The sequence below is a fragment of the Coregonus clupeaformis genome, chromosome 5 (genome assembly GCF_020615455.1).
Source record: "Coregonus clupeaformis isolate EN_2021a chromosome 5, ASM2061545v1, whole genome shotgun sequence".
Lineage (NCBI taxonomy): Eukaryota > Metazoa > Chordata > Actinopteri > Salmoniformes > Salmonidae > Coregonus > Coregonus clupeaformis.
In genome coordinates, this window is record NC_059196.1 from 35,405,149 (window position 1) to 35,432,970 (window position 27,822).

Genomic DNA, 27,822 nt, shown 5'->3' on the forward strand with positions numbered 1-27,822 from the left:
TCAACCAGACTCTCATGCAAGCTGCAACAGCGGCGCCCATCCCATCCATTACTTATTTATGTATTTTCACTCCAGAGAGGACATCTTGAGACAAGGCCCAAGGACAATGGACTGGAAGACTCAATAATGGTGTGATATCATCAGCAACTTTTCTCTGGTTACAGACTGTGGTTGAAGGCTCAGCGGAACTCACATGTGGATTTCCTCTACAGACACTTGACACACAACGTCTGACACGTACGCCAATAGTTTCTGAACTCAGGAGATATATCCAACTTACTTATCAAGCAGGAAGTAGAAGGAACAGGACCAAGAACCAAGACAGGTCATGAACAAAGGTGAAAAAATTACTATGTGTCATACATACGTACAGCAATATGTTATATTATCAAGTTGAAGATGAAGCCTTTCCTCATCTGATATACACTAAGAAATTATAGTAACTATAGTAATTATATGTAACAACTGCTTATGAAATGCAATGCCAAATCCATGGTTGCAAGTCAGCACATGGCACTAAAATTGTTTACCTAACACAATATGATATAATACATGTACGTACAACTTTGTTTACTTTATTACTATGGCGATGATCATGGACATGATTAGTTAACTTTGGGTAAGTTCGTAAATACATTTTTATCTATCTACTCCGATTTCAGAGCACTCTCCTTTGAGTGTGCCAGAGCACAGAATAACTGATGAATTTACGAAAGCACAACACCCGTTGAATATGACAGGTGTCAGTAAAGGTTGGCAAAAAACTGAATTAAATTCTTGCTAGCAGCACAGTTAAAGTTACTAATGCTCTGGATAACATGAAAACAGCCTAACTAGCTTTGCTAGGGTGAGTAAAATGGTCAGAGTGAGGTGTTCTCTCATTTGTGTCTGGAAGTAGCTAGCAAGCTAGCCAACTTTAGCCAGTTAGCTTGGGCGCTTGACTGCAGTTGTGAGGTCAGAACGCTCGGCTCAACCCTACTCCTCAGCCAGAGTGTTCAGTGTGTGCGCTGAATGCTATGAACGGACAATCTGACAACGCTCTGTATTTACGAATAGCCCAGAGCGCACTCTGACACACTGGAGGCAATTTATGAACGCACCCTTTAAGGCAGGTAGCTTAGTGGTAAAGAGCGTTGTGCCAGTAACTGAAAGGTTGCTGGTTCTAATCCCCGAGCCAACTAGGTGAAAAATCTGTCGATGTGCCCTTGAGCAAGGCACTTAACCCTAATTGCTCCTGTAAGTCGCTCTGGATAAAAGCGTCTGCTAAATGACAAAAAAAAAAAGAAGTTAAGAAAACATCCCAATGATGGGGACCACCCACAATCCAGTTAATCTAGTCATCAAGACATGTTATGTCAGGTAAGCATCATTATTTCAGTAAAGTGTACAAATGTGACTCTTCACCGTGTCATTTTTGGTGAGCACATACTTCAAAGTTCAATTAGGCTCCACTGTGCTAAACATTTTAACAAATTCCTACAGCATACACTAGTTAGATAAGCAGAGAGAGAGATAGAAAAAAATATGTTTTCGGAATTGATGGGACATGCAGCAAAAGTGGTTGAGGTTAGAGACATGAAACTGATAGTCACTGTGGTGAGTATGCACAACAGAGAATGTGCTAGAAGGCTTCAGAGATTCCGGAACACATTTGGTGTGGGGTATTTAGGGGATTTCACTGATCAATGCCCCATAAACATGGTGGCTAAATACAAAAGGGTTCATGGCCTATTTTGCTCTACTTGGAAAATCTCTGTGACCACAAACAAATGTTTATGTGGCCACAAGGTTCAAGACACACATGTTTTCGGAATCGATAGGACATGCAGCAAAAGTGGTTGAGGTTAGAGACATGAAACTGATAGTCACTGTGGTGAGTATGCACAACAGAGAATGTGCTAGAAGGCTTCAGAGATTCCGGAACACATTTGGTGTGGGGTATTTAGGGGATTTCACTGATCAATGCCCCATAAACATGGTGGCTAAATACAAAAGGGTTCATGGCCTATTTTGCTCTACTTGGAAAATCTCTGTGACCACAAACAAATGTTTATGTGGCCACAAGGTTCAAGACACACATGTTTTCGGAATCGATAGGACATGCAGCAAAAGTGGTTGAGGTTAGAGACATGAAATTGATAGTCACTGTGGTGAGTATGCACAACAGATAATGTGCTAGAAGGCTTCAGAGATTCTGGAACACATTTGGTGTGGGGTATTTAGGGGACTTCACTGATCAATGCCCCATAAACATGGTGGCTAAATACAAAAGGGTTCATGGCCTATTTTGCTCTACTAGGAAAATCTCTGTCACCACATTTACCAGACGTAAATTAGGGTTAAGGGCCTTGCTCAAGGGCACATCGACAGATATTTCACCTAGTCGGCTCGGGGATTAGAACCAGCGACCTTTCGGTTACTGGCACAACGCTCTTAACCACTAAGCTACCTGCCGCCCCACAAATGTTTATGTGGCCACAAGGTTCAAGACACACATCCTCCTGTTCTCACAACTAACACAACACACATGGGCATATAACACACGTAACACACTGGTTTGCCTTTCGTGTAAAGATACAATTATCAAAAACCTTGAAAGTCTACCGGTACCAACATACCTAAGACCAAAGTCTAATGGAAATAATGTTATGTTTCAGGTGTAATATCTTCTTCTCCACACCCTATTCCCCAGGAAGTGATGATGTCACAGAGTATGGGTCACGGTGGGTCAGGGGTTCGGATGAGAGGGCTGTATGTTCTGCTGTGTGTGGTACTGGCTCTACCAGGCTGCAGAGCCTTCCTCCCAAACTTCTGGTCCCGTGTGTTAACCCTGTCCTTGGACTCCTACACACACCAGTTCATCACCGAGCAGGGTGTCCTCAACGTCACTCTGGAGACACTGAGCATGGCCAACACACACCAGCACCGACACACACAGGAGCAGGTGAGGCTGTGGTGTGTGTGAACACACACACACACACACACAATCACATTGCAGTAGTGTGTTCCATCTTTAAAGCGTTTAACTCAGCTCCAGGTAATTGAGGATGCATGGAAGGCTGTCTATAGACACAAACATGAAAATAACATAATTATGATGATGATGGTGATGATGATGATGGTGGTGGTGGTGATGACTGCTGTCAGTATCACTATCAGCATTATTGTGTTATCACTGCTTTTGGGCAATGTTGTTTTGGCTGTATACAGAACCTATTAAAATGATTGCTGAAAACAAAACAGAATTAAAAATATTGCTGCGAGCAGCAATGAACAGGACACAACATCAGTTGGATAACAAAGCAAGCACTCTATCATACAGTGGGGGAGAAAAGTATTTAGTCAGCCACCAATTGTGCAAGTTCTCCCACTTAAAAAGATGAGAGAGGCCTGTAATTTTCATCATAGGTACACGTCAACTATGACAGACAAATTGAGAAAAGAAAATCCAGAAAATCACATTGTAGGATTGTTAATGAATTTATTTGCAAATTATGGTGGAAAATAAGTATTTGTTCACCTACAAACAAGCAAGATTTCTGGCTCTCACAGACCTGTAACTTCTTCTTTAAGAGGCTCCTCTGTCCTCCACTCGTTACCTGTATTAATGGCACCTGTTTGAACTTGTTATCAGTATAAAAGACACCTGTCCACAACCTCAAACAGTCACACTCCAAACTCCACTATGGCCAAGACCAAAGAGCTGTCAAAGGACACCAGAAACAAAATTGTAGACCTGCACCAGGCTGGGAAGACTGAATCTGCAATAGGTAAGCAGCTTGGTTTGAAGAAATCAACTGTGGGAGCAATTATTAGGAAATGGAAGACATACAAGACCACTGATAATCTCCCTCGATCTGGGGCTCCACGCAAGATCTCACCCCGTGGGGTCAAAATGATCACAAGAACGGTGAGCAAAAATCCCAGAACCACACGGGGGGACCTAGTGAATGACCTGCAGAGAGCTGGGACCAAAGTAACAAAGCCTACCATCAGTAACACACTACGCCGCCAGGGACTCAAATCCTGCAGTGCGAGACGTGTCCCCCTGCTTAAGCCAGTACATGTCTAGGCCCGTCTGAAGTTTGCTAGAGTGCATTTGGATGATCCAGAAGAGGATTGGGTGAATGTCATATGGTCAGATGAAACCAAAATATAACTTTTTGGTAAAAACTCAACTCGTCGTGTTTGGAGGACAAAGAATGCTGAGTTGCATCCAAAGAACACCATACCTACTGTGAAGCATGGGGGTGGAAACATCATGCTTTGTGGCTGTTTTTCTGCAAAGGGACCAGGACGACTGATCCGTGTAAAGGAAAGAATGAATGGGGCCATGTATCGTGAGATTTTGAGTGAAAACCTCCTTCTATCAGCAAGGGCATTGAAGATGAAACGTGGCTGGGTCTTTCAGCATGACAATGATCCCAAACACACCGCCCGGGCAACGAAGGAGTGGCTTCGTAAGAAGCATTTCAAGTTCCTGGAGTGGCCTAGCCAGTCTCCAGATCTCAACCCCATAGAAAATCTTTGGAGGGAGTTGAAAGTCTGTGTTGCCCAGCGACAGCCCCAAAACATCACTGCTCTAGAGGAGATCTGCATGGAGGAATGGGCCAAAATACCAGCAACAGTGTGTGAAAACCTTGTGAAGACTTACAGAAAACGTTTGACCTGTGACATTGTCAACAAACGGTATATAACAAAGTATTGAGAAACTTTTGTTATTGACCAAATACTTATTTTCCACCATAATTTGCAAATAAATTCATAAAAAATCCTACAATGTGATTTTCTGGATTTTCTTTTCTCAATTTGTCTGTCATAGTTGACATGTACCTATGATGCAAATTACAGGCCTCTCTCATCTTTTTAAGTGGGAGAACTTGCACAATTGGTGGCTGACTAAATACTTTTTTTAGTCAGCCACCAAAAAGTATTTGATACACTGCCGATTTTGCAGGTTTTCCTACTTACAAAGCATGTAGAGGTCTGTCATTTTTATCATAGGTACACTTCAACTGTGAGAGACGGAATCTAAAACAAAAATCCAGAAAATCACATTGTTTGATTTTTAAGTAATGAATTTGCATTTTATTGCATGACATAAGTATTTGATCACCTATCAACCAGTAAGAATTCCGGCTCTCACAGACCTGTTAGTTTTTCTTTAAGAAGCCCTCCTGTTCTCCACTCATTACCTGTATTAACTGCACCTGTTTGAACTCGTTACCTGTATAAAAGACACCTGTCGACACACTCAATCAAACAGACTCCAACCTCTCCACAATGGCCAAGACCAGAGAGCTGTGTAAGGACATCAGGGATAAAATTGTAGACCTGCACAAGGCTGGGATGGGCTACAGGACAATAGGCAAGAAGCTTGGTGAGAAGGCAACAACTGTTGGCGCAATTATTCGAAAATTGAAGAAGTTCAAGATGACGGTCAATCACCCTCCATGCAAGATCTCACCTCGTGGGGCATCAATGATCATGAGGAAGGTGAGGGATCAGCCCAGAACTACACGGCAGGACCTGCTGACCTGAAGAGAGCTGGGACCACAGTCTCAAAGAAAACCATGAGTAACACACTACGCCGTCATGGATTAAAATCCTGCAGCGCACGCTAGGTCCCCCTACTCAAGCCAGCGCATATCCAGGCCCGTCTGAAGTTTGCCAATGACCATCTGGATGATCCAGAGGAGGAATGGGAGAAGGTCATGTGGTCTGATGAGACAAAAATATAGCTTTTTGGTCTAAATTCCACTCGCCGTGTTTGGAGGAAGAAGAAGGATGAGTACAACCCCAAAAACACCATCCCAACCGTGAAGCATGGAGGTGGAAACATCATTCTTTGGGGATGCTTTTCTGCAAAGGGGACAGGACGACTGCACCGTATTGAGGGGAGGATGGATGGGGCCATGTATCGCGAGATCTTGGCCAACAACCTCCTTCCCTCAGTAAGAGCATTGAAGATGGGTCGTGGCTGGGTCTTCCAGCATGACAACGACCCGAAACACACAGCCAGGGCAACTAAGGAGTGGCTCCGTAAGAAGCATCTCAAGGTCCTGGAGTGGCCTAGCCAGTCTCCAGACCTGAACCCAATAGAAAATCTTTGGAGGGAGCTGAAAGTCTGTATTGCCCAGCGACAGCCCCGAAACCTGAAGGATCTGGAGAAGGTCTGTATGGAGGAGTGGGCCAAAATCCCTGCTGCAGTGTGTGCAAACCTGGTCAAGACCTACAGGAAACGTATGATCTCTGTAATTGCAAACAAAGGTTTCTGTACCAAATATTAAGCTCTGCTTTTCTGATGTATCAAAAACTTATGTCATGCAATAAAATGCAAATTAATTACTTAAAAATCATACAATGTGGTTTTCTGGATTTTTGTTTTAGATTCCGTCTCTCACAGTTGAAGTGTACCTATGATAAAAATTACAGACCTCTACATACTTCGTAAGTATGAAAACCTGCAAAACCGGCAGTGTATCAAATACTTGTTCTCCCCACTGTAGTAACTATATTCCTTTATGTACAAAATCTGGAGTGAATCTGACGTATGGTTCATTAGGAGAAGATGATTTTGAGCATTAGGGTTACATATGCAAAGAATGAGCTGAAGAGTTTAATTCCAAAACGCTATATATCCATTTTCAGAAATGTTGGTAAATTTGCTTTTATTGTTTAAAGAAATTATGAAAGAAATTGGTGTGTTTTTCACTATCTAATCATGGCATGGGGTTGTTCAATAGCGTACCACAGTATGAGTCATAATACCCATAAAACCAGGGAAATGGTTCCAATCATTTATCCACCATTCATTTTTCCCATAGTGAATTTTAGAAACACTTAAAATAAGGGCTGTGTTTCATGTAGGTTTACCCTGGCGTGACGTTTTGATAACCGTGTAAATCTCTCTAAGACAAGGTGACTTTTATCAATATATTCGCCTGTATTTATTCCCCAAAAATGAAACGCTAATTAGCTGCTAATGTGGGTATCATAAAGTACTACAAACGCCATGATGATCTGGCAAAGGTAAGAATCTCTGGATTTTATCTATCTAATATTAGCTAAATGTAGCAATTAATACATTGGCAACATTTCTTTTAAATTGACAATTCTATTAACTGTCTTGTGCAAGTTTTAAATTGACACAATACCTGCTAGCAAAGGTACCAGCTAGAGATGGCGTGCAGGAGCTTGCAGGGATTTGTAGTCTTGCATGATGTCTACTTTGATGCTAATTAGCATTTTCGAATCTGAGAGTAAATAGAGACGAATATATTGATAAAAGTCACCTTGTCCGAGAGAGACTTACATGGCTATCAAAGCATTGCACCATGGTACGCCTACATGAAACACAGCCCTTATTTTAAGTGTTTCTAAAATTGCCTATGGTGAAAATGAATGGTGGAAAAACGATTGGAACATTTCCCTGTTTGACAGCTAAGTTTTATCGGTATTATGACACCTCCACTGTGGGGATCTATGACAGACATGTATTTGTTTAAAATCTATAATTTGATGGTTTAATTACAGAGAGACAAATGATCATGTTTTTTTGCAAAATGCTATATATCCACCTCACTCTCAGAGTAATAAGTAGTACTACTAGGTTTTACACAGTCAAATGTAACAAATAACTACATTTTTTAATAAAGAACTGTACAAATTATACATTTGTGACATCAATATTTAAAACATGTTTAAAATAAATTATTCAATACAGTAATATGAGATCTGTATGTAAAACTTTTACATTTGACATTTTTGTCATTTAGCAGATGCTCTTCTTACAGGAAGCACATTCATCTTAAGATACAGTAGGTAAGCCAACCACATATCACATATCTCAAACATACAGGATATGAACATTCCATTCCAGCTAAACAATGGATATACACTGAGTGTACAAATTACTTTTGCCCTCAGAACAGCCTCAATTCATCGGGCATGGACTCTACAAGGTGTCGAAAGCGTTCCACAGGGATGCTGACCCATGTTGACTCCAATGCTTCCCACAGTTTTGCCAAGTTGGCTGGATGTCCTTTGGGTGGTGGACCATTCTTGACACACATTGCAGTTCTTGGGGAGAGTTTGTTTTAAAGTGTCTGTACTCTGTCCTGTATCTGAGATATATAAGAGAGATCAGGAAATTATTTCTAGTTTTCTTTAACACATATTTAACCCTCTTTTATTTAGGCACTAGACTACTTTCCATACATACCGACCGATTTTCGAGATGTCTCATGGTCTGACAAACGCCACTGTAGCTCTGCCACCTTTCACCACATATGCAGATGGCTGACATCCGTGGATGTGGTGGATTGAGATGCAGCCCATGCAAAAAAACAGACATATCTAGTTTAAACAGACACATTTTGATAGGGATTTTTTAATTAGATTAATGGGGCTCTGCATGGGCATGAATTTTTAAGCCTGAGCCCTACCAATGCAGGCGAAATTCAGGCCCTGCCCTACCCAGGTCCGATTGTTTGTGCCAAATTTAAGGCCCGGCCGAAATCAGAAATAACTTCCTCCATTAGTAAATCTATGTCAGTAGCTGAGTGTAGATGCGGTGTGGAAATCAAGCGCAGGAAACACGGGCGTTCGTGAACAGACTTTAGTAAAATAAAGGCAGCACCAAACAGGCGAACAGCCAACCCAACCGGGAGGCAAAATAGAAATTACGCACAAACAACAACGTGCGTAAAAGGACAATAGCGCACACAGTGCGGACTCTCGAAAACAACAAAACACGAGAGTAATAACGAGAGCAACAGCTAGACAATAACCAATCACACATAACACCTGACCCAACACACGATAACTAAATAGGAAACCAAATCAAACACTAACAAGGGACAGGTGTACAAACAGACAAAACCAAACAAACATGAAACATCGAACGGTGGTAGCTAGTACTCCGGGGACGATGACCGCCGAAGCCTGCCCGAACAAGGAGGAGGAGCAGCCTCGGCCGAAACCGTGACAGTACCCCCCCCTTGACGCGCGGCTCCAGCCGTGCGCCGATCCCGGCCTCGGGGACGACCAGGACGACGCGGAGCAGGGCGCGTAGGATGACCCCGATGGAACTCGGTCAGCAGGGACAGGTCTAATATGTCCCTCCTCGGCACCCAGCACCGCTCCTCTGGGCCGTACCCCTCCCACTCCACGAGATATTGGAGACCCCCCATCCGGCGTCTCGAATCAAGGATGGACCTCACAGTGTACGCCGGAGCCCCCTCGATGTCCAACGGGGGCGGAGGAGTCTCCTCTATCTCATAGTCCTGGAGTGGACCAGCCACCACCGGCCTGAGGAGAGACACATGGAACGAGGGGTTAATATTTCTGTAATCAATAGGCAGTTCTAACCTGTAACACACCTCGTTCAACCTCCTCAGGACTTTGAATGGCCCCACAAACCGCCGACCCAGCTTCCGGCAGGGCAGGCGGAGGGGCATGTTTCTGGTCGAGAGCCAGACTCAATCTCCAGGTGCGTATACAGGCCCCTCACTGCGGTGGAGATCGGCGCTCGTCTTATGCCGACGGATGGCCCGCTGCAGATGAACGTGGGCAGCGTTCCATGTCTCCTCCGAGCGCCGCACCCACTCATCCACCGCAGGGGCCTCGATCTGGCTCTCGTGCCAAGGTGCCAGAACCGGCTGGTACCCTAACACACACTGGAAAGGGGTTAGTTGGGTGGAGGAGTGGCGGAGAGAGTTCTGTGCCATCTCGGCCCACGGAACGTATCTCGCCCACTCCTCCGGCCGGCCCTGGCAATAAGCCCTCAGAAACCTACCCACATCCTGGTTGACACGTTCAACCTGCCCATTACTCTCCGGGTGGTAACCCGAGGTAAGGCTCACCGAAACCCCCAACCGTTCCATAAAGGCTCTCCACACTCTGGAGGTGAACTGGGGGCCTCGATCAGACACTATATCCTCGGGTACCCCGTAATGCCGGAAGACATGGGTAAACAGAGCCTCAGCGGTCTGTAGGGCAGTAGGGAGACCCGGCATGGGAAGGAGACGACAGGCCTTCGAGAACCAATCCACAACGACCAGGATGGTAGTATTCCCCTGTGAGGGGGGAAGGTCTGTAACAAAGTCCACCGAGAGGTGGGACCAGGGTCGTTGTAGAACGGGCAGGGGTTGTAGCTTACCCCTGGGCAAATGTCTGGGCGCCTTACACTGTGCACACACCGAACAGGAGGAGACATAAACCCTCACATCCCTGGCTAACGTTGGCCACCAGTACTTAGTGCTAAAGCAGTGAACTGTCCGGCCGATACCTGGATGTCCAGAGGAGGGGGACGTATGAGCCCAATAAATGAGGCGATCGCGTACCTCGAGCGGAACGTACTTCCGACCCACTGGACACTGTGGAGGACTTGGGTCGGTGCGTAACGCCCGCTCAATCTCTGCATCGACCTCCCATACCACCGGTGCCACCAGACAAGACTTTGGTAGTATGGGAGTGGGCTCAACGGACCTCTCCTCCGTGTCATACCGCCGAGACAGGGCATCTGCCTTCCCGTTCTGGGACCCAGGGATGTAAGTGATTTTAAACACAAACCAGGCTAGAAACATAGTCCAGCGGGCCTGGCGAGGATTCAGTCTCCTAGCTGCCCGGATGTACTCCAGGTTACGGTGGTCCGTCAAAATGAGGAAAGGGTGTTGAGCCCCCTCAAGCCAATGCCTCCACACCTTTAGGGCCTGTACCACGGCTAACAGCTCCCTGTCCCCTACATCATAATTCCGCTCCGCCGGACTGAGCTTCTTAGAATAAAAAGCACAGGGGCGGAGCTTAGGTGGTGTGCCAGACCGTTGTGAGAGGACGGCCCCAATACCGGCCTCGGACGCGTCTACCTCTACCTGGAATGGTAAAGCGGGATCCGGATGCGCCAACACCGGCGCCGAGGTAAACAGGTCCTTCAGTCTCCCAAAGCCCTGTCCGCCTCAGCTGACCACCGCAAGCGCACCGGACCCCCCTTCAACAGAGACGTTATGGGAGCTGCCACCTGTCCAAAACCCCCGGATAAACCTCCGGTAATAATTCGCAAAACCCAAGAACTGTTGCACCTCTTTCACAGTGGTTGGGGTTTGCCAATTACGCACAGCTGACACCCGGTCAACCTCCATCTTCACCCCTGACGCAGACAACTGATAACCCAAAAAGGAGACCGACTTCTGAAAGAACAGACATTTCTCTGCCTTGACATATAGGTCATGCTCCAACAGTCTCCTCAACACTCGGCGCACCAGGGCTACATGCTCAGCTCGGGTAGAACTGTACACCAGAATATCGTCTATGTACACGACTACTCCCTGCCCCTGCATGTCCCGGAAAATCTCATCTACAAAGGATTGGAAGACTGAGGGAGCATTCATTAACCCATATGGCATGACGAGATACTCATAATGACCGGAGGTCGTGCTAAATGCTGTCTTCCATTCATCGCCCTCTCTAATGCGCACCAAGTTATATGCGCTCCTGAGATCCAATTTTGTGAAGAACTGAGCACCGTGTAATGACTCCGTCATAGTCGTAATCAGAGGAAGTGGATAACTGTACTTCACCGTAATCTGATTGAGACCGCGGTAATCAATACACGGGCGCAAACCTCCATCTTTTTTCTTCACAAAAAGAAGCTTGAGGAAGCGGGTGAAGTGGAGGCCCGTATGTATCCCTGTCTCAGAGACTCAGCGATGTAAGTTTCCATCGCCTTCCTCTCCTCTTGAGACAAGGGATACACATGGCTCGCTGGGAGTGCTGCTCCTAACTGGAGATCTATCGCACAATCCCCCCTGTCTATGAGGCGGCAGCTGCGCCACCCTTGTCTTACTAAACACCAGTGTCAAATCCTCATACTCGGGGAATATGCAGTGCGGGCATTTGATTTGGACTCTCCACCGAGGTCGCCCCTATGGAAACACCCAGACATAGCCCCTCACACTGAACAGACCACCCTTTAAGAGCTTTCTCTCGCCACGAAATAGTAGGATCATGGGTAATCAACCAGGGAAGTCCCAGCACCACCGGATACGCAGGAGAGTCAATCAGACAGAGCTGAATCGTCTCCTCATGACCCCCCTGCGTCTTCATCCTAAGGGGCGCTGTGACCTCCCTAATTAACCCAGATCCTAACGGACGGCTATCTAGGGCATGTACAGGGAAAGGCTTATCAACGGGAAGGAGAGGAATCCCTAACTCTACACAGAACTGGCGATCTACAAAATTCCCAGCTGCGCCTGAATCTACTAGCGCCTTATGCTGGGAACGAGGTGCAACCTGTGGAAAACAAACAGGCAAGGTTATGTGAACGACAGAAAGCTCTGGGTAAGTAGGGCGCCTACTCACCTGGGAGGACTCCCCAATGCGTGGCCTGCCTTCACCTCCACCGGGGACCTTCCCCAACACCTAGCCGCGGTGTGCCCTCCACGGCCACAGTTGGTGCAGGGAACGGCCCCCCTCGGGTTCCTACTCCTCCGTTCTCTAGCGCCAGCACCTCCGAGCTCCATAGGGCTCGGCTCGGAGGTGCCGGAAGGTGGAATGGGCAACCCCCACCCGGGACGTCCACGGGTGGCGAGCAGGGTGTCCAGCCGAATGGCCATGTCGACCAGTTGGTCAAACGACAACGTGGTATCCCTGCACGCCAACTCTCTCTGGACGTCCTCCCGGAGGCTGCAGCGGAAGTGGTCTATGAGGGCCCGCTCATTCCACCCTGCATCTGCCGCTAGAGTCCGGAACTCCAAAGCAAAATCCTGTGCGCTCCTCATCCCCTGTCGGAGGTAGAATAGACGCTCCCCGCCACCTTCCCTTCTGGTGGATGGTCAAACACGGCACGGAAGCGGCGGGAGAACTCCGCGTAGGTAATAGTAGCGGCATCTATTCTCCTCCATTCGGCGTTGGCCCACTCCAACGCCTTGCCGGTGAGACAGGAGATGAGGGCGGAGACGCTTCTCGTGTCCCGAGGGCGCCGGGTGTACGGTGGCGAGGTAGAGCTCCACTTGCAGCAGGAACCCTTGACACCCGGCAGCAGAGCCGTCGTACGCCCTCGGGAGCGAGAGCCGAATCCCGCTGGGTTCCGGAAGGGGGACAGGAGGACTGACCGATGGGGATGGTCCGGTAGGTGGGGGCGTGGGTACCCCGCTGCTTTCCCATCGGTGGAGAGTGTTCATCACCCGATCCAGGGCGTGACCGATCTGGTTGATCCTATCCTCCTGCCCACGCAGACGGTCCTCCATGATGTCCGTTGGCGCGGTTGCTCCTGCTGATTCCATGGGTGGATGTGTGATTCTGTCAGTAGCTGAGTGTAGATGCGGTGTGGAAATCAAGCGCAGGGAAACACGGGCGTTCGTGAACAGACTTTAGTAAAATAAAGGCAGCACCAAACAGGCGAACAGCCAACCCAACCGGGAGGCAAAATACAAATTACGCACAAACAACAACGTGCGTAAAGGACAATAGCGCACACAGTGCGGACTCTCGAAAACAACAAAACACGAGAGTAATAACGAGAGCAACAGCTAGACAATAACCAATCACACATAACACCTGACCCAACACACGATAACTAAATAGGAAACCAAATCAAACACTAACAAGGGACAGGTGTACAAACAGACAAAACCAAACAAACATGAAACATCGAACGGTGGTAGCTAGTACTCCGGGGACGACGACCGCCGAAGCCTGCCCGAACAAGGAGGAGGAGCAGCCTCGGCCGAAACCGTGACAATCTATTAGCTGCTCCTCTGTCTTTTCTGGATCTGCATACACTCTGCTCACGCTCTGCTCATGGCGGCTGTGAGTCTGTGTATCTATAGCAACGGCTCCGCTTGGGCTGCTCCAGAGATGTATGAGAAAGAAGGAGATAGGAATCACATTGAAAATGAAAGGAGGAACCTATAACGCTCCACCCAGCAGACTGTCGACCAATCGTGTTCACGTTGTCATGCTGCGTCAAGCGGTTACTAAGTTAATCGTCAAGCAATCCTTTCTCAAAGTCAGGGTATGAGTCGAGAAACGTGCCTATTTTCCTCGAATGTATTTAATGTCACGATTCCAAAACTATACAATATTACAGATAGCAAATTAATTATCTCACATCTCGGAAAATATTTGTAATGTTGTACTTCTTGTTGATGAAAGTCATGCTAATGTTGTGTTTTTGAGCTAGCGCCCAATTGACTCCCATTCACTCCTTGAAGGAAAGCGCTCCTTGTCCCAGAATCGCCCAGGTTGCACCGCGCGGCCCATTGAGGTAGCATGGGCAACGTACACAATGGGCGTTAATACGGTTTCAATGGAGTTTCCCATCTCTTTTAAAATATCTCTGGCTTTGCTTAACTAATGAAGAGACGTGAGAGCAGTTAGCTGTTAGCTACTTTTGCTCACTCAAAACTCTGTCAAGGTACATAATAATGTTTTTGAAATGATCTCTCCTGTCTTATATTTGACGAGGTGTAAGCACATCTGACACCATGTTATGATGATCTTATGGTACGTTCAAGATAACTGGGAGTTAGGGGGAAAAAATGAGGTCATTTCATGACGTCAGTGATCTTAAGGTCGGAAAGTCGGAGCTCTAGAAAGAGGCCCGAATTCCCTACTTTCCGACTTTGGATTCCGAGTTGGATGACCTTTCAAAACGAATTTTGCCAGTCTGAGCTCGTTTTTTCAGAGTTCCCAGTTTGAACACACTGAAGTCTGAGTTTCCAGTTGTTTTGAATATGTCATTAGTCAGATATCACAGGAGGTTGGTGGCACCTTAATTGGGGAGGAAGGCCCTGTGGTAATGGCTGGAGCGGAATTAGTGGAATCCATAATGACGATGACAATGATGATGATGATGAATAAACTAAGTTGCTGGATGATGATGATCATGATGAGGATGATGATGTTGACGGTCTCATAGGCAGGTCTGGGTCGGGGTTTCTGGCATGCAGTGGGGGAGGTGGTGCGTTCCAATGCGGCCATGGACTTCCTGAGCTCCACACGGTCCGACCCAGTCTACCACTTTGACTCGGAGCGCGTGGAGGAAGCTATGGCGATGCTACGGCAGTTCTGGGCCCAAACCCTGCTCTCTGCACAGGCCAAAGAGTACCAGGGGGCAAGACACAGTCTGGGACAGCTGCTACACTCACTGCAGGTACTATAGGCCAAACACATGGTACTCTGTAAGATAGCACATCATGTCAAATGTAAAATCACTCATCCAATAATTTTTTGCATTGCGGCAATTTGAATGTGCATTGAGCCTTTTACATGAGAATGACAGGAGAGGTCCCCAGTGTCTGACCTGCAGGACGCTGACTGTCTGTCTCTGTGAACAGGATTTCTACAGCCATAGTAACTGGGTGGAGATGGGTCAGCACTCGATATACCTCCACCTGCTGCAGCCTGGGCAGCCAGCCTTCCCTGTAGCCACAGGTACAGTTAAATCACATTTTGGGTGATATTAACGAGATCTGTGTTCATAGTTCTCTTTGTCTACCTGTCCTCCACAGAGGACACTCCTACCTGTATGGAGTGTCACAGCGCTACCTGCAGAGACAACCTCCTTCCCAGACTGACCCAGAGTCAGCAGTACCCTCTACTGCTCACCACCGGGTACTTCAGCACCTACCCACCCAAACCACAAGGTACGGAAGCCTAGCTATTTTCATTCTTGTGTAGATTGTAGAACTAACATCTGAGCCAGATATATTGATTCAGTTATTTGTAATCTTTCAAAAAACCTTGAAATACGGTTGGCCTATGTTCAAATGTCTACAAGCTTCAACATGAGTGTGTTATCCATTTGAGAAAATCTCTGTCACACTTTATAATAACTTTATCTTTGACGAATAATCTAATGTTGGGTTTTTCAGGGAAGTGTAGTCACGGGGGTGTACTGGACAGCAGTCGCCACCAGGGGGCCAAGGGGGGCATCAATAAGGACAGCACCTCCCCCCTCTTCTCCCCCCATCACTACCTCCATGTGGAGGCTGCCCGCCTCGCTACCACGGCAACCCTTACTGTGCTCAGAGACCTCCGAGACAGTGTGGGCTATACCAGCTTCCTCAGGTGGGGTCTATGTAGCGTTCATTATGATGTTAAATACACTTTTTTAAATAAAGCTTGATATGATTACATTTTAATTTCATCTATTGACAATCCAATATATATTTGTGCTGATATACTGAACATGGTACAAATACAGAACTTATCATATAATGTGTTGAAACCACTCGTGTCACTGTGTTTTCTGTTCTTGGCTATACTATCCTGAGGGCAGGATGTTTCCTTCTGTTGGCTATACTATCCTGAGGGCAGACTGTTTCCTTCTGTTGGCTGTACTATCCTGAGGGCAGACTGTTTCCTTCTGTTGGCTGTACTATCCTGAGGGCAGACTGTTCAGTGTGAAGCAGCCTCCAGCGCTGGTGTTTGTCATGGACACCACAGGCAGCATGTTTGAGGAGATCACCGCTGCCCGCCTCCGTGCCCACTCCATCATCCAGGCCCGCGCCAACACTCCTGAGCAGCCTGGCACTTTCCTGCTGGTGCCCTTCCACGACCCAGGTGAGGGGCGAGGGCATGACTGGGCCAGGAGGTCAGGGGTCAGGGTCAGGGCCAAACCATAGAGCCCTTAATGTTACCTGTGCCGAAAGTGTGTTACAGACAAAACTCCTTTCTTCAGTTTTGGGGTACCATTTTACGTGTAATTGTCTACAAGAATGTCAAACCTATATGACAGGCATTATGTTAATGTTATAACTGCATTATACAAGTTATTAGTTTAGTTTATTAGGTTCTCCATTAGCTACTGCACATGCAGAAGCTACTCTTCCTGGGGTCCACATAAAACGATATTCCATGAAAAATTATATATATATGTATACAGTGCATTCGGAAAGTATTCAGACTCCTTGACTTTTTCCACATTTTGTTACGTTACGGCCTTATTATAAATTGATTACATTTTTTTCGTTTTTTTCATCAATCTACACACAATACCCCATAATGACAAAGGAAAAACAGGTTTATAGACATTTTTGCAAATTTATAAAAAAACAAAAAAACGGAAATATCACATTTACATAAGTATTCAGACCCTTTACTCAGTACTTTGTTGAAGGACCTTTGGCCGTGATTACAGCCTCAAGTCTTCTTGGGTATGACGCTACAAGCTTGGCACACCTGTATTTGGGGAGTTTCTTCCATTCTTCTCTGCAGATCCTTTCAAGGTCTGTCAGGTTGGATGGGGAGCATCGTTGCACAGCTATTTTCAGGTCTCTCCAGAGATGTTCGATCGGGTTCAAGTCCGGGCTCTGGCTGGGCCACTCAAGGACATTCAGAGACTTGTCCCGAAGCCACTCCAGCGTTGTCTTGGCTGTGTGCTTAGGGTCGTTGTCCTGTTGGAAGGTGAACCTTCGCCCCAGTCTGAGGTCCTGAGCGCTCTGGAGTAGGTTTTCATCAAGGATCTCTCTGTACTTTGCTCCATTCATCTTTCCCGCGATCCTGACTAGTCTCCCAGTCCCTGCTGCTGAAAAAGATCCCCACATGCTGCCACCACCATGCTTCACCGTAGGGATGGTGCCAGGTTTCCTCCAGACGTGACAAGAGTTCAATCTTGGTTTCATCAGCCCAGAGAATCTTGTTTCTCATGGTCTGAGAGTCTTTAGGTGCCTTTTGGCAAACTCCAAGCGGGCTGTCATGTGCCTTTTACTGAGCAGTGGCTTCCATCTGGCAGCTACCATAAAGGCCTGATTGGTGGAGTGCTGCAGAGATGGTTGTCCTTCTGGAAGGTTCCCCCATCTCCACAGAGAAACTCTAGAGCTCTGTCAGAGTGACCATCGGGTTCTTGGTCACGTCCCTGACCAAGGCCCTTCTACCCCGATTGCTCAGTTTAGCCAGGCGGCAAGCTTTAGGAAGAGCCTTGGTGGTTCAAACTTCTTCCATTTAAGAATGATGGAGACCACTGTGTTCTTGGGGACCTTCAATGCTGCAGAAATGTTTTGGTACCCTTCCCCAGATCTGTGCCTCGACACAATCCTGTCTCTGAGCTCTACGGACAATTCCTTCGACCTCATGGCTTGTTTTTTGCTCTGACACGTACTGTCAACTATGGGACCTTATGTAGACAGGTGTGTGCCTTTCCAAATCATGTCCAATCAATTGAATTTACCACAGGTGGACTCCAATGAAGTTGTAGAAACATCTCAAGGATGATCGATGGAAACAGGATGCACCTGAGCTCAATTTAGAGTTTAATAGCAAAGGGTCTGAATACTTATGTAAATAAGGCATTTCTGTTTTTAATTTTTTATAGATTTGCAAAAAAAATCTAAAAAACAGTTGTTGCTTTGTCACATGGGGTATTGTGTGTAGATTGATGAGGGGAAAAAATAATTTCATCAATTTTAGAATAAGGCTGTAATGTAACAAAATGTGGAAAAAGTCAACGGGACTGAATACTTTCCGAACGCACTGTATATATAATTCTATAGCGGACCTACCAGTGTAACTGACACAGTGTGTACAGTGCTGAAGTGAGTATGTTTCCCTGTGTTCTCTGTGCTCTAGGGGTGGGGCCGGTGTATGAGACAGAGAACCCGGAGGAGTTCATGAGCTACATGGAGAACCTGATGGCTCTGGGTGGAGGAGACGAACCTGAGATGTGTCTTTCTGCTGTACAGGTAACACAGAGAGTAGCTACAGCTGATTAGACATCAAATGATTACCTTTTAATAACAGCATCGGACAACATACAGTAAACAGAATGTAAATTGTACAGAGCAACAGCGAAATCATCATTTTCAGAGTATTTCATTTGGACATTTTAGCAGTTTTTTACCCTCTCTTTGTTGATAGTCTTATGTACCTGTGTGTTGCAGCTGGCCCTCACTCATAGCCCGCCCCTGTCAGAGATATTTGTGTTCACTGATGCCTCCCCTAAAGATGCCCACCTGTACAATACTGTGAGGGCCCTTACACTGGAGAAACAATGCAAGGTAACACTTTCTTTTGTGTGATCAATTTAATGATATGCAAAGACTTGTAACAAAGGATCCCAGATAAATAATCCAATCCCATCTGGCTCCACCAGGTGACCTTCCTCCTGACTGAAGACCCCAGTCACAAGATGAAGGGCAGGGGGAGGAAGAGGAGGAGGGAGACTCTGTCCCCTGACCGTTTCGCCCTCTACTCCTCCCTGTCCTCTGTGTCTGGGGGACTGACTGTCTTCACCACCAACTCAGACATCCACCGTGTCTCTGCCATAGTGGAGGACAACACAGCTGCAGATAAGGTACTGCAACAAGGCAACATGCTCACTATGGTAGAGTGCATTCATTATCTACATAGGTGCAGCTGCCCATACTGACCCACTATTTGTCTGAAATGAATAGGTTTTGTTACTATATGATCCAATGCTAAATAAAATAATGACTTAGAATGGTACTTTTCAACTTTTTCTTTTCAGGTAGTAGACCTGTCATTGGTTTTCTCCCTAGGCAGATGAGTTGCCTCCCACATGTTGCCCTAGGTCTGGGATTTTGTCATTTGGGAAACACTGCCCTCGCTCCAAAGCCTTGCTCTCTGTCTCCCTCTGCAGGTGACTTTGCTACATGCAGAGAGTGACAGTGACTCTGCGTTATCCCACTCCTTCAGAGTGGACAGTGCAGTGAAGAGCGTGACCCTTCACCTCACTGGAGAACTCAGACAATGTGTCCTCAGCAGCCCAACTGGTACGACTACACATTACACACACTGACGTGTAGATATACACATGGACAGGAAGACAGCCTTTTCTGTATGACATCTTCCGTCTCTCATCGTCTCCCTCCCAGATCGTACTCAGTCTCTGTTGAGTCAGCAGGGTCCTCTGGCAGAGTGGGAGCGGTTTCAGGGTCTGTACAGGATCAGCCTGCTGTCTCCTATAGAGCCAGGCCAGTGGCACCTCAACACCCTTGCTGATGGTCACATCACCTTTAATGCCATAGGTACCTCGTCTGTCACTGCATTACATTTACATTTACATTTTAGTCATTTAGCAGACTAATCCAGAGCGATTTACTACACACAGTATCTGTTCCCGAAGGGTAATCATTAGCAAAACTCTAGTAGGCCGACTGATAACAGAGCAATACCTGTCTCCCAAGCTGACAGCAGTGTGGACTTCCTGTATTACTTTGCTGTGGAGGCCAATGGAACGCATCCAGGCCTAGCTAGAGTGGAAGGGAGTCCAATCGCAGGTGAGGGTGTGTGGTTTTTGGCTAGAATACAGTATCTATGTATTTATCTTTCATTTGTCTAGCCTATACGCTTCAAAACTAAATAATCATGATCACATCTATTCATCCATTTGCTGTGTTTCATGTCCGTCCAGGTGTCCCAACCTTTCTAGTGCTGGCTGTCACAGGTCTATCGCCCAATGAGGAGGTCTCTTTCAGTCACGTGACCCTGCTGGGAGCCAATGGGGAGAGCCTACAGAAAGTGTGGCTAAACTCGTCCTCTTCCTCTTCGTCCTCTGGAGAGGAGCTGGTTGGCTGGATGGCCTCTGTTCCCAGGGTGCCGTTCTGTGTCCGTCTATCCGGCAGAGACAGGGGAGGGAACCGCCTGGAACGCGTCTCTACAGAGATGATCCAGCCCACAGACATTAAGATACAGGTACAACAACAACAACAAACAGCCAACTGACACCGTACAACCCAACATCTGGACATCATGGGCAATACAGCCGAGCACAATGCCGCACTGTGTATAACAGAACACACCACAAGGATCAGTTGTCAAGCAGAACATTACAAATAACAAGACAGTCTAGCACAACACAGCCATGAACAGAATAACAAGACAGTCTAGCACAACACAGCCATGGACAGAATAACAAGACAGTCTAGCACATCACAGCCATGAACAGAATAACAAGACAGTCTAGCACAACACAGCCATGAACAGAATAACAAGACAGTCTAGCACAACACAGCCATGGACAGAATAACAAGACAGTCTAGCACAACACAGCCATGGACAGAATAACAAGACAGTCTAGCACAACACAGCCATGGACAGAATAACAAGACAGTCTAGCACAACACAGCCATGAACAGAATAACAAGACAGTCTAGCACAACACAGCCATGGACAGAATAACAAGACAGTCTAGCACAACACAGCCATGGACAGAATAACAAGACAGTCTAGCACAACACAGCCATGAACAGAATAACAAGACAGTCTAGCACAACACAGCCATGGACAGAATAACAAGACAGTCTAGCACAACACAGCCATGGACAGAATAACAAGACAGTCTAGCACAACACAGCCATGGACAGAATAACAAGACAGTCTAGCACAACACAGCCATGGACAGAATAACAAGACAGTCTAGCACAACACAGCCATGGACAGAATAACAAGACAGTCTAGCACAACACAGCCATGGACAGAATAACAAGACAGTCTAGCACAACACAGCCATGAACAGAATAGAAGAAAGAGTAAGACATTATGTACCCTCTGTCTCTCTCCCCCTCTCTCTCTCTATCTCTCTCTCCCTCCCTCCCTCCCTCCCTCCCTCCCTCCCTCCCTCCCTCCCTCCCTCCCTCCCTCCCTCCCTCCCTCCCTCCCTCAGGTCCTGTCTATCCCACGTCTGGTTCCTGGCCACAGTACAACAGTACGTTTTGATGTTCAGAACCACGCCCCTGCCCGAAACCTCACCCTGACCGCTGACGATGACAGGGGATATCTCTCTCAGAGAGGACCACACAGGTAGGCAGGGCAAAATGGACCAACAACGTCAAACTGTCACAAAGTGGCTAATTATTATAATAATTAATAATTTATTACACTTTTATAATGCTTTGCATTACAGACAGAATCGCAAAGCTCTTGTTAAGCAAAATAAACAACAATTAATTAAAAAAGATATGTAGCTGATAGACACCACTGTTCCCTACCCTACCTTTTTTCTCATTCTAAAATTATATTCTCTCAGCCTCTCTGTGGGGGAGAGAGGGTCAGTGAGGGGGGAGGTGGAGCTCCAAACTCCAGAGGGGGCAGAGGCAGGAAGGGCTGTCACTCTGACCCTGACAGTGCGAGGGCTGGACTCCCTGGACTCCAACTACGTAGTGGTGCACCTGACTGTGGTTCCTCCGGTGAGACCCATACACTGAGACTACTGAGATTCTACTATGAGTACAATATATACAGTACCAGTCAAAAGTTTGGACACACCTACTCATTCAAGGGTTTTTCTTTATTTTGACTATTTTCTACATTGTAGAATAATAGTGAAGACATCAAAACTATGAAATAACACATATGGAATCATGTAGCTCGGGCCCCGTGTAGCTCAGTTGATAGAGCATGGCGCTTGCAATGCCAGGGTTGTGGGTTCGATTCCCACGGGGGGCCAGTATGATTTTTTAATGATTTTTTTTATGTATGCACTCACTAACTGTAAGTCGCTCTGGATAAGAGCATCTGCTAAATGACTAAAATGTAAATATAGTAACCAAAAAAGTGTTAAACAAATCAAAATATATTTTATATTTGAGATTCTTTAAATAGCCACCCATTGCCTTGATGACAGTTTTGCACACTCTTGGCATTCTCTCAACCAGCTTCACCTGGAATGATTTTCCAACAGTCTTGAAGGAGTTCCCACATATGCTGAGCATTTGTTGGCTGCATTTCCTTCACTCTGCTGTCCGACTCATCCCAAACCATCTCAATTGGGTTGAGGTCGGGGGATTGTGGAGGCCAGGTCATCTGATGCAGCACTCCATCACTCTCCTTCTTGGTAAAATAGCCCTTACACAGCCTTGAGGTGTGTTGGGTCATTGTCCTGTTGAAAAACAAATGAGAGTCCCACTAAGCCCAAACCAGATGGGATGGCGTATCACTGCAAAATGCTGTGGTAGCCATGCTGGTTAAGTATGCCTTGAATGCTAAATAAATCACAGACAGTGTCACCAGTAAAGCACCCCCACACCATAACACCTCCTCCTCCATGCTTTACGGTGGGAACTACACATGCAGAGATTATCCGTTCACCCACACCGCGTCTCACAAAGACACGGCGGTTGGAACCAAAAATCTCAAATTTGGACTCCAGCCCAAGCACGTCTCTTCTTCTTATTGGTGTCCTTTAGTAGTGGTTTCTTTGCAGGAATTCGACCATGAAGGCCTGATTCACCCAGACCCCTCTGAACAGTTGATGTTGAGATGTGTCTGTTACTTGAACTCTGCAAAGCATTTATTTGGGCTGCAATTTCTGAGGCTGGTAACTCTATTGAACTTATCCTCTTTAGCAGAGGTAACTCTGGGTCTTCCATTCCTGTTGCGGTCCTCATGAGAGGCAGTTTCATCATAGCGCTTGATGGCTTTTGCGACTGCACTTGAAGAAACCTGCGAAGTTCTTGAAATGTTCCGTATTGACTTACCTTCATGTCTTAAAGTAATGATGGACTGTAATTTCTCTTTGCTTATTTGAGCTGTTCTTGCCATACTATGGACTTGGTCTTTTACCAAATAGGGCTATATTTTGTATACCCTCCCCTACCTTGTCACAACACAACTGATTGTCTCAAACGCATTAAGAAGGAAAGAAATATAACAAATTAACTTTTAAGAACGCACACCTGTTAATTGAAATGCATTCCAGGTGACTACCTCATTAAGCTGGTTGAGAGAATGCCAAGAGTGTGCAAAGCTGTCATCGAGGCAAAGGGTGGCTATTTGAAGAATCTGAAATCTCAAATATATTTTTATTTGTTTAACACTTTTTTGGTTACTACATGATTCCATATGTGTTATTTCATAGTTTTGATGTCTTCACTATTATTCTACAATGTAAAAAATTGTACAAATAAAGAAAACCCCTTGAATGAGTAGGTGTGTCCAAACTTTTGACTGGTAGTGTACATACTGTAGAAACAAGGCCTTTGAATCTCAGCTTTGGAAATGTATAAACAATTTTCTGAATCTCACTGGAATCAAGCATTCAAATACATAGGAAATGTCTATTTAATATACACATACTAATCATCTTGTCCACCCCTCTTTATGTCATCATTTCCTGTGTAGTATCACTCATATCACATCCTGTCCCTTTCTCCCCCAGGATCCTGACATGTCTCCCCCGTCATGTTCCACCATGCGAGTAGAGCACACCTGCCCAGGCCCAACTCAGTGCACAGGAGCCAGATGGACTGTCTCTCTGGCTGTGACAGACAGGGGGTGCTCTGGCCTGGATTCCCTCCAGCTCTCCCAGGGTCAGGGCATTCTCACCCTGCTCCACGGCCCCACAGACCCCACAGGGGACAGCCTGGAGGAGAACCAGCCCACCCCCAACCACAACTACCAGAGCCAGAGAGTCAGGGAGCAGACAAGCCCAGCACAGGGTGAGAATGGCTATGCTGAACTGGGACCCAGGCTGGTACAAGGTAACCCTCCTCTGAACGTGGCCCAGTGGACAGGTGGAATGCCCCAGCCTCTGTGGGTGAGGTACACTTCCCCCTGCTGCTCCCCCCAGGCGGAGCTCCTGGTGTGGGACGGGGCCGGCAATGTGAGGCGCTGCCATCTGACCTCCAGCCAGCAGAGGGGTATGCGGGAGAGGAGTGGAGTGTCAAACAGGGCTGGAGAGATGCCGCTGCAAAGTTGCTTCCTGTTGTTTTCATTGTTGAGTTTGATTTGGACTGTTCTACTGTAGGTTGATGTGGGATAATTTATCCATGTCAAATAAGCTTAAAGATGTTCTGTAACCAAAAGGCTCCTGTTTTTATGGGCCACTAGAAGCACACTTTAGACTTCAGTTCCTCACTTGAAAATATACTGTAACTGGACACCCTACACTGGAAAGCGGACAATGATGAATTAAGTTGTGGTTTTGAAATAGTATTTTATTGACATTGTGTCATACAAACTTTTGTCCTTTTTATCATTCGTTTTTTGTAGATTTGTATTTGTTTTTATTTATTTTTTCCCCAATTGGTAGTTACAGTCTTGTCCCATCGCTGCAACTTCCGTACGGTCTCGAGAGAGGCGAAGGTTGAGAGCCAATGCGTCCTCCGAAACACGACCCTGCCAAGCCGCATTGCTTCTTGACACTCGCTTAACCCGGAAGCCAGCCGCACCAATGTGTCGTAGGAGACATTGTACAACTGGCGACCGAAGTCAGTGCGCATGCGCTCGGCCCACCACAAGGAGTCGCTAGAGCGCAATCGGACAAGGACATCCCGGCTGGCCAAACCCAGACGACGTTGGGCCAATTGTGCACCGCCTCATGGGTCTCCCGGTCGTGGCCCGGCTGCGACACAGCCTGGGACCGCTGCGTCACTCGGGAGGCCCATCCTTATTATCATTAATATGGAAACAATATTTTTGCTTGTTCCTGGATGATTGGGTATATAGAGCTCGGTTTAATTCAGTACAGTACAGTTCTACAGTTCAGACAAACTGATGAACATTTCCATTCTAGTTGCTGTTTACATCCATGCAAGGTGTTAGAGATGAATAAATGCTGTGTCCTTTTGACTTGAATTTTCCATTAATGTAGTTCCTCCAGTTCAAACCATTAATGGTGGTGTTGAAATCAAATCACAATTTATTTAAAGTGCATTTAACAGCAGTGGCGTGTATTCGTGGATGCCAAGGGAAGCCAGCCTTCCTCCCAAAAATGACCAAAAACAAAACAAAAACAAAAACATACAAAATAATGTATCTTTCGTGTCTCTGTGTTTTATAAATGCCCTTCAATTCGCAAGAGGCTGAATGTATCTCACCAGAGAAAGCATCCAAGCGAACGAAACAGCGCCCCCTCTGTCTCTGTATGTGTAGCCCGTCTATGCTGTCTGGTCAAAAAGAGTATGACATGGTTGCTGCCCGTACCATTGAATACAAGGGAAACCAGCAAGCATTTGGCTTTATAAAAAAGGAAATAAAAAAAATATCCAATCAGTGTTGAGCTAAACTGAGTGAGCTTAGCTGTGAATGGTCCTGGCGCACCCAATGTTTTTTTAATCTTTCCTAAATTAGCCATGGATGGAGATAGGGATTTGCAGTTGTGTTTTTACTTAATTCTCCGTACTGGCCAATGATTATAATGTCGATTCTGATCCAACCATAAATGCATACATAGTGCCCCTTGCCTGAGAGGATGGAAGTTCAACATGTAGCTAGATGTAGTAACGTTAGGCTAATGTTAACTACCTGGCCTGGAGCATCGTTGCCCATGAAATGAAGTTAGGCTAGCGAGCAAGCATTTTAGCCAGGTAGTCTTGGACAACAAAAACTAAAAGTGTGTATGACAGAGTCATACAACATGAAAGAGGAGGATGGCATTGCCGTTTCTCTACAAGTAGGGTGAGTCAACAGTGGATGCTCCTCAGAGGACGAAGGGGAGGACCATCCTCCTCAGTGAATTTCATAAAAATAAAAATAGTAAAACATTTAAAATGTTATCCTTTTTAGATAAAACGATACTAAATATGTTCACGTCACCAAATAATTGATTAAAACACACTGTTTTGCAATGAAGGGCTACAGTAGCCTTTCATGACTCCTGAGTGGCGCAGTGGTCTAAGGCACTGCGTCGCAGTGCTAGCTGTGCCACTAGAGATCCTGGTTCGAGTCCAGGCTCTGTCGCAGCTGGCCGCGACCGGGAGATCCATGGGTGGCGCACAAGTCGTCCAAGGTAGGGGAGGGTTTGGCCGGCAGGGATGTGGGTTCAAACAAACAAAAAAACATGTATGCATTCATTAACTGTAAGTCGCTCTGGATAAGAGCGTCTGCTAAAAAAATAAAATAAAAAATAAAAACAGCACTCTATAGGGTAGCACCATGGTGTAGCCGGAGGACAGCTAGCTTCCATCCTCCTCTGGGTACATTGACTTCCATACAAAACCTAGGAGGCTCATGGTTCTCACCCCCTTACATAGACTTACAGTAATTATGACAACTTCCGAAGGACGTCCTCCAACCTATCAGAGCTCTTGCAGCAAGAACTGACATGTTGTCCACCCAATCAAAGGATCAGAGATTGAATCTAGTACTGAAAGCATAAGCTACAGCTAACTAGAACTGTAGTGCATAAAATGTGGTGAGTAGTTGACTCAAAGCGAGAGAAATACAATAGTTGAACAGTTTTGAACAAATGTATTTATTCAAAATGAAAGCGAAGCGAGAGAGAGAGAGAGAAAGAGATTGTTTTGTCACTTTCGCTTACTTAGCTAGTAAATGCAGCTAGCTAGCTAGTTTAGCCTACTCAACACCCGGCTCAAAGAGAGGGATGCTATGTTAGCTAGCTGGCTATGACTATACAACACAACACTGGAACTCTTGCAAGTCAAGGTAAGCTTTTGGTTTTACTAATTTAATGCCACCAGGGCCCGTCGGTGTAACTGCTAAACTGCTTATTGAACTGTACACTGTAACGTTACTGCATGATTGTAACGGGTTTACTAATGCGTTAGTTCTATTAGCTATGTTGACTATGATGTTACTTTAGCTAATATGGTGACAACGATGTAGGCTGTGTGTAGCGGTTACGATATGGTTTGGCTTGGTACGTTTTTTTCGCCTGGTCACATACAGCTGATGTGTTGTGCATTGAAGTCCACAAGCGAAGGGAAAAGGTGAGAGAGCGCATAGATGCGAGAAGGAATACAACGTGGCTGCTATGAAAGTGAACTGTGTTTACGTGTGATCAGGGGTGTATTTATTCTGCCGATTCTGTTGTAAAACGTTTATTAAACAGACACAAACGGAACGAAACGAGGATAAACATACCTGGATTTGTCCAATAGAAACTCTCGTTTGCAACTGTTG

At 46.2% G+C, this 27,822-nt stretch overlaps 1 protein-coding gene across 2 annotated transcripts; it reads left to right on the plus strand.

Annotated features, from left to right (window-relative positions):
* On the plus strand, window positions 1-24,919 carry vwa7 (von Willebrand factor A domain containing 7). 2 transcript variants are annotated; one of them, XM_041876900.1, is made up of 17 exons: window positions 1-338; window positions 2,658-2,944; window positions 14,921-15,154; window positions 15,339-15,435; window positions 15,513-15,647; window positions 15,876-16,071; window positions 16,397-16,566; window positions 18,571-18,683; window positions 18,882-18,998; window positions 19,094-19,294; window positions 19,601-19,733; window positions 19,836-19,988; window positions 20,148-20,240; window positions 20,375-20,655; window positions 21,626-21,762; window positions 21,989-22,148; window positions 24,119-24,919. In XM_041876900.1, the coding sequence occupies exons 1-17, from the start codon at window positions 329-331 to the stop codon at window positions 24,704-24,706; spliced, it is 3,105 nt and encodes a 1,034-aa protein (XP_041732834.1). In that variant the 5' UTR covers window positions 1-328; the 3' UTR covers window positions 24,707-24,919. The 2 variants fall into 2 exon arrangements, with proteins under 2 accessions (XP_041732834.1, XP_041732835.1); XM_041876901.1 differs by having other exon boundaries at window positions 2,693-2,944.
* Window positions 24,920-27,822: the final 2,903 nt, after the last annotated feature.